Source organism: Dermacentor variabilis, chromosome 1 (assembly GCF_050947875.1).
Source record: "Dermacentor variabilis isolate Ectoservices chromosome 1, ASM5094787v1, whole genome shotgun sequence".
Lineage (NCBI taxonomy): Eukaryota > Metazoa > Arthropoda > Arachnida > Ixodida > Ixodidae > Dermacentor > Dermacentor variabilis.
In genome coordinates, this window is record NC_134568.1 from 90,696,648 (window position 1) to 90,715,210 (window position 18,563).

An 18,563-nucleotide genomic window follows, 5' to 3' on the forward strand; every position below is an offset into this window, starting at 1 on the left:
CGGGGAAAACGGCGTCTTCAAAGGTCCTGTACGGAATACCGTTCTTTTGCAGGCCACCACCAGGTGGTGTTGCGTACTCCAGGGTAGCGTACCGTACTGCTGCCGAGAAGTAGCGACGCCTGCCTATCGAAGCTCGACCGACATTACTTATTGGGTAGCGTGGCGTTGTCGGCGGGCTGCAGGCATCCGGTAGATCATGGCGACCAAGCAAGGGCGAGACGATTTGCTAGTGCGAAACTTGCACTGTTTATTCAAAGGTAGTTGAAAGAAAATAAGAAGAGCATGAAGTATGAAGTAACAAGTATGAAGTCTAAAGTCTGAAGTAAGAGGTCTGAAGTCTCCCAAAGTACACTTCGGAGCCCCTTAAATAGGCTCTCTACAAGTTGTGGGTGGGATCTTGCTTCCGTCGAATGACACGTGACAGGCACGGAGAGAGGGCCCCCGTGGGCTCCGGCTCAGGCGTGGGGGGAAGGGATGAGGTAAGCACACACGATGCCACGACCATGAGAGGCGACGGGGATGAGGTCAGCACACGTGATGCCACGACCATGAGAGGCGACGGGGATGAGGTCAGTACACGCGATGCCACGACCATGAGAGGCGACGGGGATGAGGTCAGTACACGCGATGCCACGACCATGAGAGGCGACGGGGATGAGGTCGCTCGTGGGCTCCGGCTCAGGGAGTAGGGTAATGACCTCTCGCCACGTGGTGTCAGACGCCAACCCTAACAGTGGTCCAAATTAATCCGGAGTCCTCCAATACGGCGTGCCTCATAATCAGATCGTGGTTTTGGCGCATAAACCCTCATATATATTTTTTATGGACACAAGTAGAACGAATAATTCGTGAGACAGTAGCATTCATATGGGGACGGATTACCAGCGAAGCTGTTTAGGCTGCATACATCAGAATCAGAAATGTTTTAAAAGGGATAGAGGGCGATGGTTTCAACATGCCACTGGCCAAGAATCCTCGGTCCGTGACAGACATCATCACTCTATGCCAAAGCTGCGAGGAGCTACGCAGGCAGCGCACGTTGACATGTCGCCCTTCCTCACGCGACGACCTCATTGGTGTTTGGCTACCATCTCCGACAAGGCAACGTTGCTTCCTGAAATGAAAGTGCCAGCTCTCGCTCTCCTTGATATCCTTCGCTCAGTCGCCGCATCTCCAACAGCCTGCATTTAATTTTATGCATCCGCCTCGTCGCGCGATCGAACAGGAAATCGCCGATGTCTTGCCTGACCAGAGCCAACATCTTCTTGCGACTGCACCACTAAGCTACGCTGACCTCGTTGTGCCGCCCCAACAGGTCCCGGCGGCTGCACCACTCAGCTACGCTGAAGTCGTCGCGAAGACCCAGCCACTCTCTTCAAGTATGCCTCTCGGTTATGCCGACTTCGTACTGTTGTGATTGGCCGTTCACCTCTCGACACCCTCCGGTCACGGCTCGCGCGATTAGGGGGAACGTACGGGCCGACGACCTGGCAAAATGGTTCTCAAAACGGATGATTTATGGCCAACACGGGAGTTCCACGTTCAGGAGAGGTTTGGGCAATTAGCAAGGATACGGTCCTTTACCTGTCAGCTGCCCAAATTGGCATATCCACGCCGGGGACGGAGTCAGTGTACGATCGGAGTCAGCGTACGCTCCCGCTTTCCCTGTTTGTGCCCAGTGATGCGCGTGCGTTTCCGACAAAGCTCCCTTCGGAGGGAAACGGCAACAGACCTCCGGATTGGTGGGACCTGATGTCATCGGTCTCCTGACGCCGGATTGGGGGAAGTGACTGAATAATGACCACGCAGGACATAAAAGGAGCAACGGACGGCGGAATTCATCGGCTGCTTCAGCTTCATCACGAACTTTTTCTGTACTACTTTGAACTTTCTTGCAAACATGTAAATATAGACGTGTTCGTCAAACGTCCTGAATATTGGGCCCAGCCTCATGTTCCCTTACACCTCCACGAGCAAAGGGAATTCCACATCTTCAGACCCCCAGTCGCAACAATGCCTAGACCCCGACTGCCGACTGCCGCCCGCCGTGCAGTCATGTCAGCAGCCGCCTCGTACAACGCATCCTGTGGCATGTATGGAAGCTGCCCCGGCGAGCCGGTGGCGTACTCCCGACAACCGGCCAATATGCTTCGCCTGCGGCTACGCCGGTCACGTCGCACGTTTTTGCAATCGTGTGCGGCCGCCTAGCGCCGCACCACCTGTGACAAGCCAGTCCAACCGCCCATATTACGGCCCCCGTCGGCTATGTCGCCGACATTGCGCTCGCGACCGCAACTACTCGCCGTTCACCTTCTCCACGCCGTCGCTCACTGTCACCGATGCAACCTCGCCCCGTAACTCGGGAAGAGGAAAAATAATCGTCGCATTCCAACAGGCAAGGGCTGCGACAGCGTCGAAATGTGAAAGTCCTTACCGCAGTCCCTCGAACGTAATCGAAGCGCTTGTTGAATGTGTTCGCGCATCTGCACTCGTGAACACTGGAGCCGCCGTATGTGTTATGAACACGAAGCTTTGCCGGTTACTTCGGAAAGTCACAACGCCTCTTTCTTGACTGTCCCTCCGCACAGCCAGTGCTCAGCATTTTCACTCCTCGGAGGCTTGCACTGCTCGTGTTGTCATTGCCGACGTTCTATACGCCATAGAATTCATCATCCTTTCCTCGTACTCTCATTACTTTATCCACGGCTGGGATTTTCCTTCGCACCGCAATACCCGTTATTTATTGCGCACGGGCCAAAACAGAACTCTCGCCGCTGTTAGATTTGCCGCTCACCGACGATTTTTCCCTTTCGAGCAAACTACTTGTCCAAGCCAACACCCACATTCCTCCAAACGCCTCAACGGCCGTGCTCATGTCCTGCAGCGGAATCTCAGACGCTGTTGCACTACTGTCTCCATCTGACTGCTCTGTCACTCGGAAAGGTCTGTGGCTGCCTTTTGCGACAGCGAACATCACACGGGGTTACAGCACCATTTTCGTTTACAACCCGTTTCTATACCCTGTGTTGCTGTTCCGAGAGGAATGTCTTGGCAGTGTAGAAGCGATCGAAGACGTGCAAGTCATGGGCGTGCCCAATGACAATTACTGTGGTTCCAGTGCTCTCAGTGCTGTTCCTACGTGTGACCTATCGCCTAGTGATGTGTTCGGTTCTTCTACTACCGATGCCCTTAGACCGGTCAAGCGTTTTCAGCTTTTGTGCCTTCTAGAAGAATTTCTTTCTTCTTTATATGTAGACCAATGTTCCCTAAGCCGGACGCCAACTGTTACACATCGCATCGATGCTGGCGCGCAATCGCCATTTCGGCAATGTCTGTATTGTGTATCTCCTGCAGAACGTCGTGTATTCTACGAACAAGTCGACAACATGCTTCGCCGCGAGGTTATACGACCTTCCAACGGTCCATGGGCATCCCCTGTTGTCCTAGTTACGAAGAAAAATGGTTCTGTGCGCTTTTGTGTGGACTACTGCCGCCTAAACAAGATTACTCGCAAGGACGTCCACCCTCTCCCGCGCATAGACGACGCGACTGACAGTCTACAAGGCGCAGAATTTTTTGCATCTCTATATTTGCGCTCAGGGTATTGGCAAGTACTAATGGTAAACGCTGATCGGTCGAAGACAGCTCTTGTCACACCCGACGGCTTATACGAATTTAACGTAATGCCTTTTGGACTTGGTAATGCGTCCGCAACGTTTGAGCGCATGACGGGCACAGTTCTGCGTGGCTTGAAGTGACACACGTGCTTGTGCTATCTTGACGACGTTGTTGTTTTTACACCTGTATGCCCCACGCAACTTCAACGGCTCCGATCAGTTTTAACTGGTTTAATCAATGCAGGGCTACAACTAAACCTCAAGAAGTGCCGATTTGCTGCTCGGCAGCTGACAGTTCTAGGTTACGTCGTCTCCAAGGGTGAAATTCTCCCCGATCCAGCCGAACTTCGGGCCGTTGCCAAATTGCCTAAACCTATATCCGTCAAAGACCTGCGCAGTTTTGTAGGTCTGTATTCCTACTTTAGACGCTTCATCCGAAACTTCGCCACCATCATATCGCCCCTGACGAAGCTCCTTGGAAGCAGCCGGCCCCTCAGTTCGTGGTCGTCAGAGTGCGACGAAGCGTTCGCAATCCTGCGCCGTTTGCTGACGTCCCCTGCAATTTTGCGTCACTATGACCCGACGGCCCGTAGAGAGGCGCACACTGATGCAAGCGGTGTTGGCCTCGGCATTGTCCTTGCGCAGCGCAAACACGGGTTTTCTGAATACGCTGTGGCTTATGTAAGTCGCACGCTTACTAAAGCCGAAAGTAACTACACCGTGACGGAAAAAGAATGCTTGGCGATCACCTGGGCTCTTACTAAGTTGCGGCCATATTTGTGTGGCCGCCCATTTGACGTCATCACGGACCACCACGCACTTTGTTGGTTGTCGTCACCGAAGGACCCCGGGCCGCCTTGCCCGTTGGGCACTTCGCCTGCAGGACTATAGTCCTGCAGGCGAAGCTCTCGAATATCGTATACGATATTCGCATGCTCTACCGTAGCGACCGCCAGCACTCTGACGCCGACGCCCTCTCGCGCTCTCCCCTGCCCGACGACAATGCCTGCTGTTCCGTATCCCAGCTTGTTGTCTTCCATGGACCTTCGCAGCATCGCTTCCGAACAGCGCAAGGACCACTGAATCGCCTCGCTGATAGGCTTGCTCTCTGATTCATCGGCACAACCAACCACTCGCGCGTTACGTCGTCAAGCCCACCATTTTGCCATTCGCGACGATCTACTCCACCGACGCAATTACACCTCAGATGGCCGCCAGTGGTTTCTAGTAACACTAAGCAGTCTGCATTCTGAAAGATGCGCGCCATTCCACTCGGATTCACAGTGTGCACACTCGGGAGTATTCAAAACTTACCAGCGCATTCGACCGCGGTACTACTGGCGCGGGATGGGCAGGTATACGTTCAGAAGTTCGTTCGCTCGTGCCCCGATTGGCAGCGCCAAAAATCTTCTCCGCGCCTCTCGCCAGCCGGTCTGCAACCGTTACATTGCCCTACCCGGCCGTTCGGGCGCGTCGAAATCGATTTGTATGGGCCACTTCCCCTGACATCTGGTGGTAACTGCTGGGCCATCGTGCCTATTGACCAACTCACGCGATACGCCGAAACTGTCGCTCTCCCGGCAGCTAAAGCGCGCCATGTTGCCTTCTTGCTGCTTCGCCGATTCATACTGCGTCATGGTCCACCACAGGAGTTGCTCAGCGATCGCCGACGTGTCTTCTTGTCGAAAGTCGTTGAAGCCATCCTCAAAGAGTGCCACGTTGTGCACCGCACAACTACTGCTTACCATCCGCAGACCAATGGCCTCACAGAACGATTTAACCATACGCTGGGCGGCATCCTCGCAATGTACGTAGCCTGCGGCCACACATATTGGTATGCTATTCTGCCTTTCGCAACCTACGCCTACAATACTGCCACTGCCACTAGCTTTTCGCACTTTTTGTTTCTGTACGGCCGGCACCTGTCGCACACAATCGACACAATCCTTCCGTACAAGCCGGATGAATCTGAGTGTGCGCCTATTTCTGCCACAGCCAGACATGTCGCGATCTCGCGCGGGCCTTTACTTCAAATGACCAAGAGCGCCAGAAGGTGATACCACTTCTGCGCCGACGTTCCTCCCCGGAGCGCTTGTGTGGCTCTTGGTCCCTTCCACTGCATCTGGGCTCTCGTCGAAACTACTGCCCAAATATGAAGGCCCCTACCGCGTCGTCGAACGCACATCTCCGGTCAACTACGTGATGGAGCTCGTTGAACCGTCTTCGGACACACGCCGTCGTGGACGAGACATTGTCAACGTCGACCGCCTCAAGACCTGCTATGGCCCACTCATAGTGACAAGCTGTTAAGTCGCCGGGTGGTTCCCTTTTCGTTCCCGGGGGTAAATGTAGAAAAGGATTGGAACGATATAGTGAGTCGTCCTCTTCAACGCTTTTGCTCGTGAATGCCGCTCGTGCTGATAATCTGTGCCTTGCGCTCGCTAACGGCCGGTTCCAAACGGCGCTGATTAATAAACTGAAGCAAGGTGTGAGAGCGGGCTAGTTGGTTTTCCATGATGATGTAACCATGAACCAGCCCTAGAGAGGGGACACAAAACACAAGAAACGCCTTTGCTATATATATATATATATATATATATATATATATATATATATGTGTGTGTGTGTGTGTGTGTGTGTGTGTGTGTGTGTGTGTGTGTGTGTGTGTGTGTGTGTGTGTGTGTGTGTGTGTGTGTGTGTGTGTGTTTCTCTTACAACGCCGAATTTACGTGCATGGCTCTATTTGGACCCGAGATATTGAACTTATTTTTGGAAGCTGGTGGAGTGCTTGTAGCCTGCTTCACCTCCGCCGCGGGTCGGCCCTTTATATTACACTATCTTCGGGATCGGCCCACGCATTCCTCTCCACGCGCCGTGATATGGACGTAATCCGGCCAGGATACCCCACCCGGGAACGCATGCCCGGTATAGTGCATTATCTCCGGGATTGGCGCACACCTCCTGTCGCCTATACGGACGTAAGCCAGCCAGGGTACCCCCCCTCCCCCCTACGAACGCATACCAGGTGTATTGCACTATCTCCGGGATCGGTCCACGTATTCCTGTCCACGCGCCGCGATATGGATGTAAGCCGGCTAGAGTACCACCCCTGGGATCGCATGCCCGGTATAGTGAACTATCTCCTGTATTGACACACACAGTCCTGTCGCCTGTATACGGACATAAGCCGGCCAGGGTACACCCCCGGGAACGCATGTGGAAGATGCATACAGGGGCTAGAGGTAAACAGCTTCGCTGTAAAAGGACAACACAAACGCCGACTATCAAATGCAAGTTCGCACGGTTGCAGAAAAACAAGAAAGACACAGAACTTATCCGTGCAAGCTCACAGGAAAGTAGCGCCAACCCATCAATCATAGACACGTGCGGCCACTCGCAGAAAATAACTGTTTAGGCATGACAATTCCTCTTTATGTATAGTAATCGACGGCTCACCTACGCATCTGCTACCGATAATAGAGATATTATTTGTTGGGGTGACGAATACCTACCAACTTGCTGAATTTTCAGTCCGTCTCACGAAAGAATTCCTCACCCACCGCGGTATAGCTCAGGGGCTTGGCGTTGCGCTGCTGTAGACCAAGCCGCGGGTTCCACGCCTGCCGTGGCGGCCGGGTGCCGTTGGGGTTAGAATGCAAGAAGATTCATGTACAGTGTTTAATCCGAAGCGCTCCACTGTGGCGTCCTTCATACAAGCCCCTGCGCAGTTTGGGGACGTTAAATCCCATAAATTTAAATGCGTAAGCATTTGTACGCTTACCGAACGAGAAGTACCGTTCGTCCGTCCGTCCCGTAAGACAGTCGCTTTCAAGATAGGGCCCGCAGCAGCGAGCGAATTCACCTTCGTGCTGCGTCTCGCTTCAACGCGAACCAAGCGGCGAGAACGCAGCGCTCCCGAAGCTATCAGCGCTCGCCACACTTTCTTCCCCCATCGCAGTACTATTTCAAGACAGTGCCCCTGTGACCATGCCATACGCAGCCGCCGCTGGAGTACGGTTGATCAGGGTTCATAATGGTCCGCGACGCGGATGGATGAAGCGCTCAAGAGCGATAGCGGCTTATAATTATCGGAAAGCCGTCAGTGCACCTGCCGCCGCCACCTACAGTAGTTTGCTTCCGTCATCGATTCTCCTTGCGCCGCCGTCCGCAGCAGTTCGTGCAGCCGCAGCGCTGTCGTTTATACTGGTCGGATCAAGTTCCATAACATTCATTATGACACCTGGCTGCGTGGAGATGAACAAGTGGCACAATGCTTACGCATGCATAGACAACTTCCAGAGGAGTTCCTGCGTGGCCTTTTTTTTTATACAATTCCTCGATAAAGACATGTAAGCCAGCTAGCCAAGAAAATGGGTCGAAACTTTCATTCCGAGTACCACTTTTAATAAAGTCGCAGTGCAAGTTTTCCACCTGCAACGGATCCACGCGCGAGCCCTCTGAACGAGCCATCTGTATGGCTCCGTGTTTTCGGAGTTTATTTCTTGGCGGAAATTCGGCGTTTATCGGAGTTTATTTCTCGTAAATCCCCGATTCTCTGAAATTCGGAGTTTAATTTTGAATTATTTTCAGTACTCCAAAATCTTAAATTAATCGATATCTGAACACGAAAACACCAGAACACACAAAGCGTATTTTAGTTGTCTGAAAGGTTTGAACGCACATCGAAAGGCTTTCGATGAACAACGGAACAGGGTCCTATTGGCCGTTAACATCGGAGTTTATCGGATAAATCCGAATTGTCAAATATTTTACCGGCGAGTGTTTATCGGATTTTTTCGGATTTGTCCGAAAACACGAAGCCCTAACCATATGTCAGGATTGCCAGCGACACACAACGAAGGTCACTCTCCTTTGTAGGAAAGGTTATAGCCCGTAGGCAGTCTGCTAGCTCTATACTCACGAAATAAGGTATTCGCGCACTGGGCTCGTTGCTGCGCTTTAAGAATGACGCTAAATATCCAGGACCGCGTACCAGTGCTGCACGGATATACGTATAGGGTAATAGCCTTTTTGAGACACCATATATCAACACTTCCAGCTTTATTTGTCGTTGATACCTAGCTGAACGCACGGAGCTCGCTTCCAACTGCAAGGGGTGTACGGTATCGCGATTAAAAGACGGGACAAGAGAAGAGACACCGGGACACACACAGCTCTGTGTGTGTCCCTGTGTGTCTTCTTTTGTCCCTTCTTTTAATCACGCTACCGTACACCCCTTGACAATGCATTACCAACAAGCCCACATTGCAACCCTCGCTCACTTCCAAGCCGCGGTCATATCGTACTTGGCGTTGCTAGCGCGCGAAATTGCGGTTCAAACATGCTGGAAGATAGCTTCGGTGCTGTGCGTTAGTCAGCCCGCTATGTTAGGAAACTTGAGCGCTACCATAAAGCCAGCGACGCGTCAACGGTCGCGCCTTGCCAGCCCATACGGATTACGCCGACGACTGCATGCCTGCTCCATAGTTCCCGTAGTGCCTCTCACTCGAGCGCATACACGCCAACGAGCCTGGACACGCGACGTATGATGAAAGGAGCCGGCCACAAATAGTGACCACGAAGAGGAAAACGGTTGGCAGCGGTGGCCGGCACACGGGGTTCCGCTAAGGCACCGTTCCACGCAGGCTCACCGGCCGCTGTCCCTTCATCTCGCACGCACGCTTGTCAAGTGTGTCAGACTGGGCGTAGAGAAGAATCCCCCGCTGCGTCGCGTGGGCGGGCCCGAGTGGCGCGCGGCGGTCACGTTCTTTCCCGGTCGAGAGGTCCCAAACAGCGTTTTCCTGCTTACCGCCACTTGCACCACGTCGTGCCACCGTGTCACGGGTGTGCTTTGCTTATATAACTCCCACTGCGCTGTTTGCCCTGAGCCGTCTCAAAGAGAGCGCCGGAAAAAGCATCGCCTCCGCAATTGTGGCAAACACGCGGCCTCGCGCTCATGGTCCATTCCTCCGTTCGCGCCTAACGGACGACGCTCCATTGGGTTTGCGATCCCATAACGGAGCCCATGTACGACGTGCGTGTTCAGCAGGAAAGAAGAAAGTGTAGCCTACACCCGATCTTGTGCGATCGTTTTACTAATGCATCCCAGTCATTTGCGATGCTTTTTTATTGGCGCACAAAGAGGCAAGCCAGTGCTTCCTGTTTGTCTCTGCCTTCTATTTTAATGCACACGCTATTTTGAAGACGTCCGCGCTCTGCCCAGTGTACGTGTGTCAAATGTGTTGTCCAGAGAAGTGATTTGTACCCGGTCATCAGTTCTCGCGCGGTACGCTTGCAGCAGGAAATAATCACGACTTTAAGCAAGTGCGGCTTGCATGTATTGTGGTGCGCCTGACTTCCCCTAGCGTTTCGCGAAACGTGTCGGTAAGGTAGACACGAATCCACCAGCGTGGTGAGAAGTAGCGAGAAGAATCGGGGAAAATTGAGGGCTTGTTGACTGAAGACCCGCTGCAGCGGCTCATTGGCTCTCTTGTTCTTATGCTGGATACAAGGTCGCGGGATGAATTCCCGGCCGCTGCTGCAGATTCCCGGTGAAGGCAGAGTGCAGAAACGCTAGTACGCGTGCACGTTAAAGAAACACACGTGTTCGAAATTAATCCGCAGTCCTTCACTATTGCGTCCCTACTAAAGCTTCATCCATCCATACATCATCCATCATCAGCCTGGTTACGCCCACTGCAGGGCAAAGGCCTCTCCCATACTTCTCCAACTACCCCGGTCATGTACTAATTGTGGCCATGTCGTCCCTCCAAACTTCTTAATCTCATCCGCCCACCTAACTTTCTGCTGCCCCCAGCTACGCTTCCCTCCCCTTGGAATCCAGTCCGTAACCCTTAATGACCATCGGTTATCTTCCCTCCTCATTACATGTCCTGCCCATGCCCATTTCTTTTTCATGATTTCAACTAAGATGTCATTAACTCGCGTTTATTCCCTCACCCAATCTGCTCTTTTCTTATCCTTTAACGTTACACCCATCATTTTTCTTTCCATAGCTCGTTGCTTCGTCCTCAATTTAAGTAGAACCCTTTTCGTAAGCCTCCAGGTTTCTGCCCCGTACGTGAGTACTGGTAAGACACAGCTGTTATGCACTTTCCTCTTGAGGGATTATGGCAACCTGCTGTTCATGATCTGAGAATGCCGGCCAAACGCACCCCAGCCCATTCTTATTCTTCTGATTATTTCAGTCTGATAATCCGAATCCGTGGTCACTACCTGCCCTAAGTAGATGTATTCCCTTACCACTTCCAGTGCCTCGCTACCTATCGTAAACTGCTGTTCTCTTCCCTTATTTGTACCCTTATTAATTTGTACCCCTTATTAAGTTTCACAACAAGACCTGCCACCCTCTCATTAATGCTATAGAATTCCTGTTGTTACCAGCTATATTCTTATTAATCAGGAATCCGACTCCTAGTTCTTGTCTCTCCGCTAAGCCCCGGTAGCACAGGACGTGCCCGCTTTTTAGCACTGTATATGCTTCATTTGTCCTCCCAACTTCACTGAGCGCTATTATCGTCAACCTCATCACCTCATCAGCAGCCAGTTAATAAGTGAATTACCTACCCAGTAGGCCAATAGACATTGAAACCAGTCTAGTCAGAAGGGAATTAGGACGCCTAATTTAAAATAAACCTAATTTTGCTCTTGATTAGAGAGTATATGACTGAAAAAAAGTAGAACAGACAACACGACAGCTATGTGCATGGGCCCAACATGCAGCTTCCGCGCAGTGCTCTTCCAATTGCGCTATTTCTGATCCCCTGCTCTAATTTTTCTGCTATTATGGTATGGTACAATTTTTAGCCCGATCTATTTAGCAGTATGGGGTGGAACCTAAATTGACACACCAGAATGGCAAGCAGTTCGGTTCGCAAACAAAATAAAAATAGCGTATGCAGTAAAATAGAGAATGCATCCCTGTTGTCAGTTAATTTGGTCAACCTTAAATGCCAGCCGGTGAAAGCAGGTGCTGAAATTTCCTACAGGTACCCCACCCACATTTACTGGCGCTCAACGCTCACGGTACCCGTGTTTCTAACCTGAAGGGGTAGTGAGTGCCGTAAACAATTTGGGGTCTTACCATGCGGAGAAGCTTGTTTGCACAATTTAGTCGCTTTGATTCGCTGATTCGCGATCGCCCTGCTGCGCGTTGTTGTTATCATGTAAAATGTCACTACGTTTATTTACGCGATCTGAGCTTGCTTGAAGGGAAAATAGAAAAGTAGAGATCACTTATGGGGCGTAATGGTGTTGGCAGGAGAACGTAGCATATTACGCGTAATCTTCAAAGCTACTAGTATTTTCGAAATATAATACATTATACTGTAAACAAAACGCATCGTTCTTTTTTATGGCGAACTTATCCGCCTAGCAAAATGAGCTCTCCTAACAAATTATGTACCATGAAAGATTTACTGGCAGCAACTTAAATGCCATCCATTAACGCCCATTAATTATGAAAGATATTCATGTTTGGTGATGGCCTTTAGTGCTTTTAGGGCGCAAGGACAACTTGGCATACAGTTTCCTTCACAAAAAAATCTCCCGCCGCTCGAGCTTCCGCATTCTAAGCCATCTTTTGTTCAAAGTTACTAGGAAAAATTTCTCAAGCGCAATAAAACAACGATCAGTGCGCTAACTTTTCAAAGAGAAGTAGAACTTGTAACGCAGCACCTCTGCACAATACGTAACGTATATTTAAGCACAGTGAGTTATATAACGCATAAGATGTAGCTTATCGAGAAGCCGTGATGCTAGTCAGTATACGACTGTTCGCGAAGCAGTGGCCGCGTCGTAGTAAATACCAACTCACGCAATGCTTCAGCGTTGTGGGAGCATCCAAGATGGTCGCGTTTATCGTGCCACTCAGTCATTTCGGCAGCCGTCATCATCGTCATGGAAAATTACATTTGAACATAGCTGCGCTTTTCCGGACTGATGGAGCGGGTTGTTTTTGTCATCAAGTTAAGTTGGCACTCTGCCATAAACAATACTTTATGGTCGCGCTAACGATACCTGCAAGCGTGATGAACGATGAAGCTTTGTGAAGGCGTACCACCTAAAGCGAGCCCGCACCCATCATCTTAGTTCAATCAATAAAAAGCGGCCCCGAGTGTCACCATTTGACTCGGAGAATGGCTCAGCTGAGCTACAGAACCGTTTCCTTCGTCCTACCTTTTATTTTCTATTTCTTCGATCCGGTTGCTCCATGTAATCGTCGTACGGACACGCAACTTTTTTTCTTTTTCGCTCCATTACCCAACAACCAAAAATATGCCGTTTCTGCTGACCGAGAGAACATGATAGGCGCCTGAATCAGAAGAGAGGGCTGGGATATTTATGAAGAAATAAGAAAAAAAAAAGTGTAGGCCATGGGTTATTCATTGTCGCACCCCAAGTGAAGTAAAAATATCATTCTTCTTTTTCAGTAGCGACGATCTTCAAATGCAACTTACGCCAGATGTACTTGTGCAAGCTTTCGTCAGCGTGTTTCCGATGAGGCGCTTGTTTCGGCTAAATCGGCAATTTCTGGCAGCGGATTGTGCCTTGGTCCACGTGGCGCAAAACATTCATGTACAAAGAGATTTTCAACTCAAAATCATCTTGAGATTACGCATGCCCTGTTGAGCGCCGAGATGGATCGTGAAATTCTTAAGGGGCCGGAAAATATTTTTGATGCGAAAGCATAAACTGGCCCATTGAGCGAAAAAGCTGGTGCCTGTCGTCTGGACAAGTGAAAACGGCGATTCCCATTGGCTGCGACGCCACGTCACGAGCGCGCCTCGACAGAGCATAGCGAGCGCAAGGAAACGCACGCTGCTGCCATAGTGCGCCAAGTGCCACGTGAGTGGAGAGGGCATCACAGCGATGCCACGTCACCCGTGCTCTCGGCACTCTGTGTTATCCGCGCGTTTCTTGTCTACGTAAGCTCTCGCCAGCGTTCTAACTGCACCTCGGTGAGGCCAAATCAAAACGCGTCAAGCCAACGCCTCCTAATAGCAGGCCTGTGCACTTTGCTTTATGACGTCATGCTACTTGGACCAAAATTTTCATTGCCGAACCCGGCAGGAGGAAAGCGTTGACGTCAAAATCACCGCGGCTTACTCGGGAGCGTCCCCATTAAATTCTGTGGCAGTCGAGCAAGGTAGCACGACGTCACGGATCGAAGTGCACCGTCCGTGTGCTATCAGAAGGCGACGGCCAAGCGCCTAAACGGGCTCGTTTGCCTTCGAGGAGTTCATAACTTGAAGGACCGCTCAGCGGCGTTGGGCATTAATACTTTCGCATTCATAACTCATAAGTGCTTAGGTGTCCTCTGATATTATAATTTTTTAGGCCTAGTTGATGGTAAAATAAGAAACATCAAGTGTGCTAAGTGGCTCCACATGCGTACTCAGTTCGTTTACATTTAACGTGGTTGTGAGGCGCCGTAGTGACGTAGTAGCTTACACGTAGCACTGCTTAACCCGAGTGCGCTGTAATCAAATCCCGGCCACGGCGACCGCATTTCGATGGGGGCGGAATCTAAAAAGGCCCGTGTACCATGCATTGGGTGCGCGTGAAATTACCCCATGTGGTCAAAATTAATCCGGAACCCCTCCACGGTGTTTCTCATAATCACATTGGGATTTTGGAACGCAAAGCCCCAAAGTTTAATTAATTTTGACATTGTTATGGTCACGATTTAGTTGCCCCTTATCTTTTCCGCGTTATTCTTGTGTGCATATGAGACAACTGGCTTCAATGCTGAAAGGATTCAGTATACCATTCAACAGGGTTTATACGTCATTTGTGAGTTCTTAAAAGATAGAGACATGAATATATCACATGGAAAAACAGCTGTTCTTCCTTTTACCAGAAACATTTGCTTGTGTTTATTAATTATCTTCTATAGTAACATAAGCTCTAAAATTTGACTATATGTTGACGGCTGTGTACCGTACGAGGTAACGAAAGTCCCAGATGACCATTTATGCCTTAATGACTCGTTAGAATGCTTCCATAAGCGACACTTGGCAAATGAAGTAAAACATAATTAAAACAGTAGCAATGTCTTTTACAACCAAACAATCTACGACAGCATTTGAGTAATCTTCTACGGTTGTGTCACTCAATGGAGTCCACGATTACAAATACCTTGGTGTGATTTTCACTTCTAATGTGTTATGGTCCAAGCACGCTGTATATATTTGCTCAAAAGCCAAAGAAAAAATAAAGCTGCTACATACGTAAAGAGTTAACATCAGCCCCTGTAGAAACTGAATGACTAATGTATGAAACATTGATCCGTCCCATATTGGAATATGTTTCACTAGTTTGGAACCTCTATAAACAATACAGTAAGTACTTTCAATTTCAAGTTAAACGTTATCCATTCTTTTTACATGACGGAAAAATAGAGAAGATGTGTTTAGACCCATAGCCTGTGGCCAGTAGTTACTTTAAATACACGTAGAAGCAGCAGAAAGGAAAAGCTGGCAGGTTCATCTGTCAACGCTATACGACCGTGATTTATCTCCGGCTTTCTCTCTTCGCTCGCTAAAAGTACTTTCCAAAAGGTGTCACACCGAGTCACTGAAACTACTATTTTGTTTTGTACGTTCACTTTGCCACCTTTCCGACAGCAGCTACTGTACACGTTTGCTAACCAGTCCGTAACCCTAAGTCACCATGCTCTTAACATTACGCCTTCTAAAGCGAAGCTTTGTTAGCATTACTCCCGCACTTTGGTGTCTGTTTCTCCTAACCTCTATCGACTGCGCAAGTCTATATAGTCATATATTCTTGTACCGGCGTATATAGCGCCCTAATTTGGCCCAAACATCCTGCACATTTTGCACGCCCTTAACTCTCATGAATATCTAATAAGCCCTGGTCGACTGTGGCGTTTGGATACAGGTTGTGTGCTTATTGTGTTCCTAGTTTGCTCACGTAATTTATGACACTTGCGCATAGTAGCAAGCGATTTAAAAGCGTTAAAATCGTCACGGAGTCTATCGGCATTAGTGAGAGCAGTGGCCTTTCGCAAATAACTCGTTGACTCCTGTCAATGCGACCCATACGGGGCCCCAAGATATGGTTTCACTGCAAAAAACGGCGAAGCGAAAAGGACGCACCGTAAACGCTAAGGTAGACACCTTATACTCTGTTCTAAAAGAATTCTGAAGTACAGCTAACGAGATTAATGCTGCAGCTTGTTTGTTACGACAGCACAAGTTTCATTCCGTGTTCTTTACAGACGGTCGCCATGCGCTGCACTATACCAGGTGTTTATTTTTTTTAGCTGCTTCAAATCTCTGAAAATTGCGTGTGGTAGATAGCACAATCCTACGATAAATCAAAATACCTAATTAAATAATTAAACATTACAATAATTGACTTTTAACTAATTACTTTACGGCATATATTTCAATCTACAAAATATTGCAGGTGAGTTCGCAAGGCGTATCCTCTTGAAAGGAATTCTCAGGACTATACCAGTTGTTCCACCATTGGAACATTATTGGCGTTCCAGTTACGTTTGTACTTCAGTGCATGCAACGGCGTTTTCATAAAAGAATTAAGTGGAACAACAGCGCATTTTTTTCGCAAGCTTGACGGCCCGTATCTCGAAACTGGTGCTATCCTGAGAATTATTTCCAAGTTGATATGCCTTGTAAACTCACCAGCTACAATTTGTAATTGGTTATTGTAATGAGGCCTTTATTTGTAACAGTGGCTAAATTCAGGCTCCCAAACGTACATTTGGGTCCCCACCATGCTTAAAGACCGAGGCTCGTATTCACAAAAAGATATTACGCTAGAATTCTTCGTAATAGAACATTTCAGCAGTCCCGATGCTGAACATATTATCAGCGAATTGCGACCGGCCACTGGCAAATGACATTTAAGAAGGAAAAGCTTCGTGAATTTGGCTCGACTACGGAACGATTGCACACACCACTCCCTCCTCTGTAATGATAAAAAAATGGATGTTCCGTGCTTTTTATTTTAATTCTTTTCTGTTTGCGTTTCAGTTTATGTGGTTGTTACACTAGCTACTGTAAACGGGGGCCTATACCCGTTCAATGCAACGGCTGGTCGACGCAAGTGCTGTCGCTGCGCTTTGTTGTGGAAGCACTAGCAGCACCATCATCACGCGATAGTTGTTCGTCCTTGAGAATGTATTCCGCCAGCCTCTCTGCTGTCATGAGCGCTGCTGCCAAGAAGCCGCTATACAAAGCCGACAGAAAGCGGAAGCCGGGAGCGAATGATTTCTCGCGGGCCCTCTTTACACGCGAGGCGGGGAGCAAGGCCGCAGGCGCGAGTGGGCTGCGGGAATCCCGCCCAGCCCACAGTGGTGCCAGTCACCGGAGGAAGGAGCCCTCGAACGGTCGCCGTATGTATGTATATACGACGGGGCGCTTTCGCAACGCCGCCTCAACTCGCTACATTCTGCCGCGGGGAGAGCCCGCTAAGTGATGGGCCGCTCCTTTTGCGACGATGACGACGTTAAATGATAGCATTAGTCACCGCAGCGGTGGTTGACACGCGGCGAAGACGAACGCAATGTCCTGCGGGAGATGAGCCAACGGCGATCACCTGAGGACTCACGTGTGCTATCACCTGAGGGAGTGCACCTACGTTGCGTCCTCGCCTGGCGACGACGCAATGCATGCCTGCCTGGCGCACCTTACAACAACGGTTGACCGATTGAATCCAATACCGACAGCACGATGGCTGTCATTTCTCTAAAAAAGGTGAATGACCGCCATGGTGGAAGAGTGTTCAATATAGTTCAGGACGCCTGGAATGACTCAATACTGCGCGTTATAATCTACAAGCACGTCATGGGCGCTTGTGCAATTTGACCAGCAGTGAACTGCCTTTTCATTAGGTTTATCCGGGGAATATCTCGCTCAAGGACGTCGCGTAATGATAGCAGACTATGAAAAAAAATTCGACGTTCATTATGCGCCGATTTATCGGAATCTATTTATTCTCGATCAAGATTCCCATCTCTTGGGATCCTGTGTCGATCGCCTAAAGTCACATTTAATCTACAGCCGCGGGGCACCGAGAATTACAAATATCGTATAGGAACCAGAGGTTTGAGAGCCACTATTGGTCAACATTCACGGTGATGTCATGTGAACTGGGAGCCTGATTAGTTTATACAGCCTCTAGCGTGTGCGGTTCTTGTGAAAAAATCGTGTCAATAGTAAAAAACCGGTGCTTTGTTTACAATTAATTTGACAAATGGTGCCATTAACGCAAAGAACGCCAAGCTTGCCCGAAACATAGCTGATCTTATAGCAATGTCTTCCGATGACTATAGCGTAAAACTCAGAGTTCGTATTTTTCTGTGCTCCTATTCAGGCGCCTACTATGGAGGCGAACTTTGTCACCGACGTCAGGGTGCATTCAGTGGTTGCCGTTTGTTTTCTAGATGAGGCCTCGATTCCAGAAGCTCATATAACCAAAATGTCGGTTTCATTCAGTCTATATAGACGAGGCCACTGTTGTGTATATAATACGAACTGGGTCAGCAAACTTCAGCACGGCGGCTTAAAATGCGATGTCCTGCTTCCCAATTGTTTCAGGGATTCCCCACTGTTGCAGAATTGCACTTGCAAAGGAGAACAACGTTTTCTTGTTCAGCGAGCTAACTGTTGTGACGCAAAATTCGTTTGTAACTATATCCTACAGATCCAAAGCCAGCGGAGTAGGCTACTTGATTTAGTTGCATTTGTAAGTGCTGAGCCTGTTTTTATGTTTCTTTCTTCTCATTTTCTCGTTCTATAGGGTTACCCTATTACTCGCGAAGGCGGAAAAGTGGTGACTAAGTTCGAGGAGTCCGTGCCCATGGTGACTTACTTGGTCTGCTTCATCGTGTGTGATTTTGAGAGGGTGCAGACTACAGCCTCCGTGGACCAGATACCG

At 49.4% G+C, this 18,563-nt stretch overlaps 1 protein-coding gene across 2 annotated transcripts in view; it reads left to right on the forward strand.

The window, feature by feature from the left end:
• Positions 1 to 18,563, forward strand: part of LOC142580357 (uncharacterized) — a 205,679-nt gene that overhangs the window by 81,202 nt on the left and 105,914 nt on the right. For both annotated transcript variants that reach the window (XM_075691144.1, XM_075691145.1), the window contains exon 3: positions 18,426 to 18,563. In XM_075691144.1, coding sequence (XP_075547259.1) covers positions 18,426 to 18,563 — 138 coding nt within the window. The remainder of the gene's footprint in view (positions 1 to 18,425) is intronic.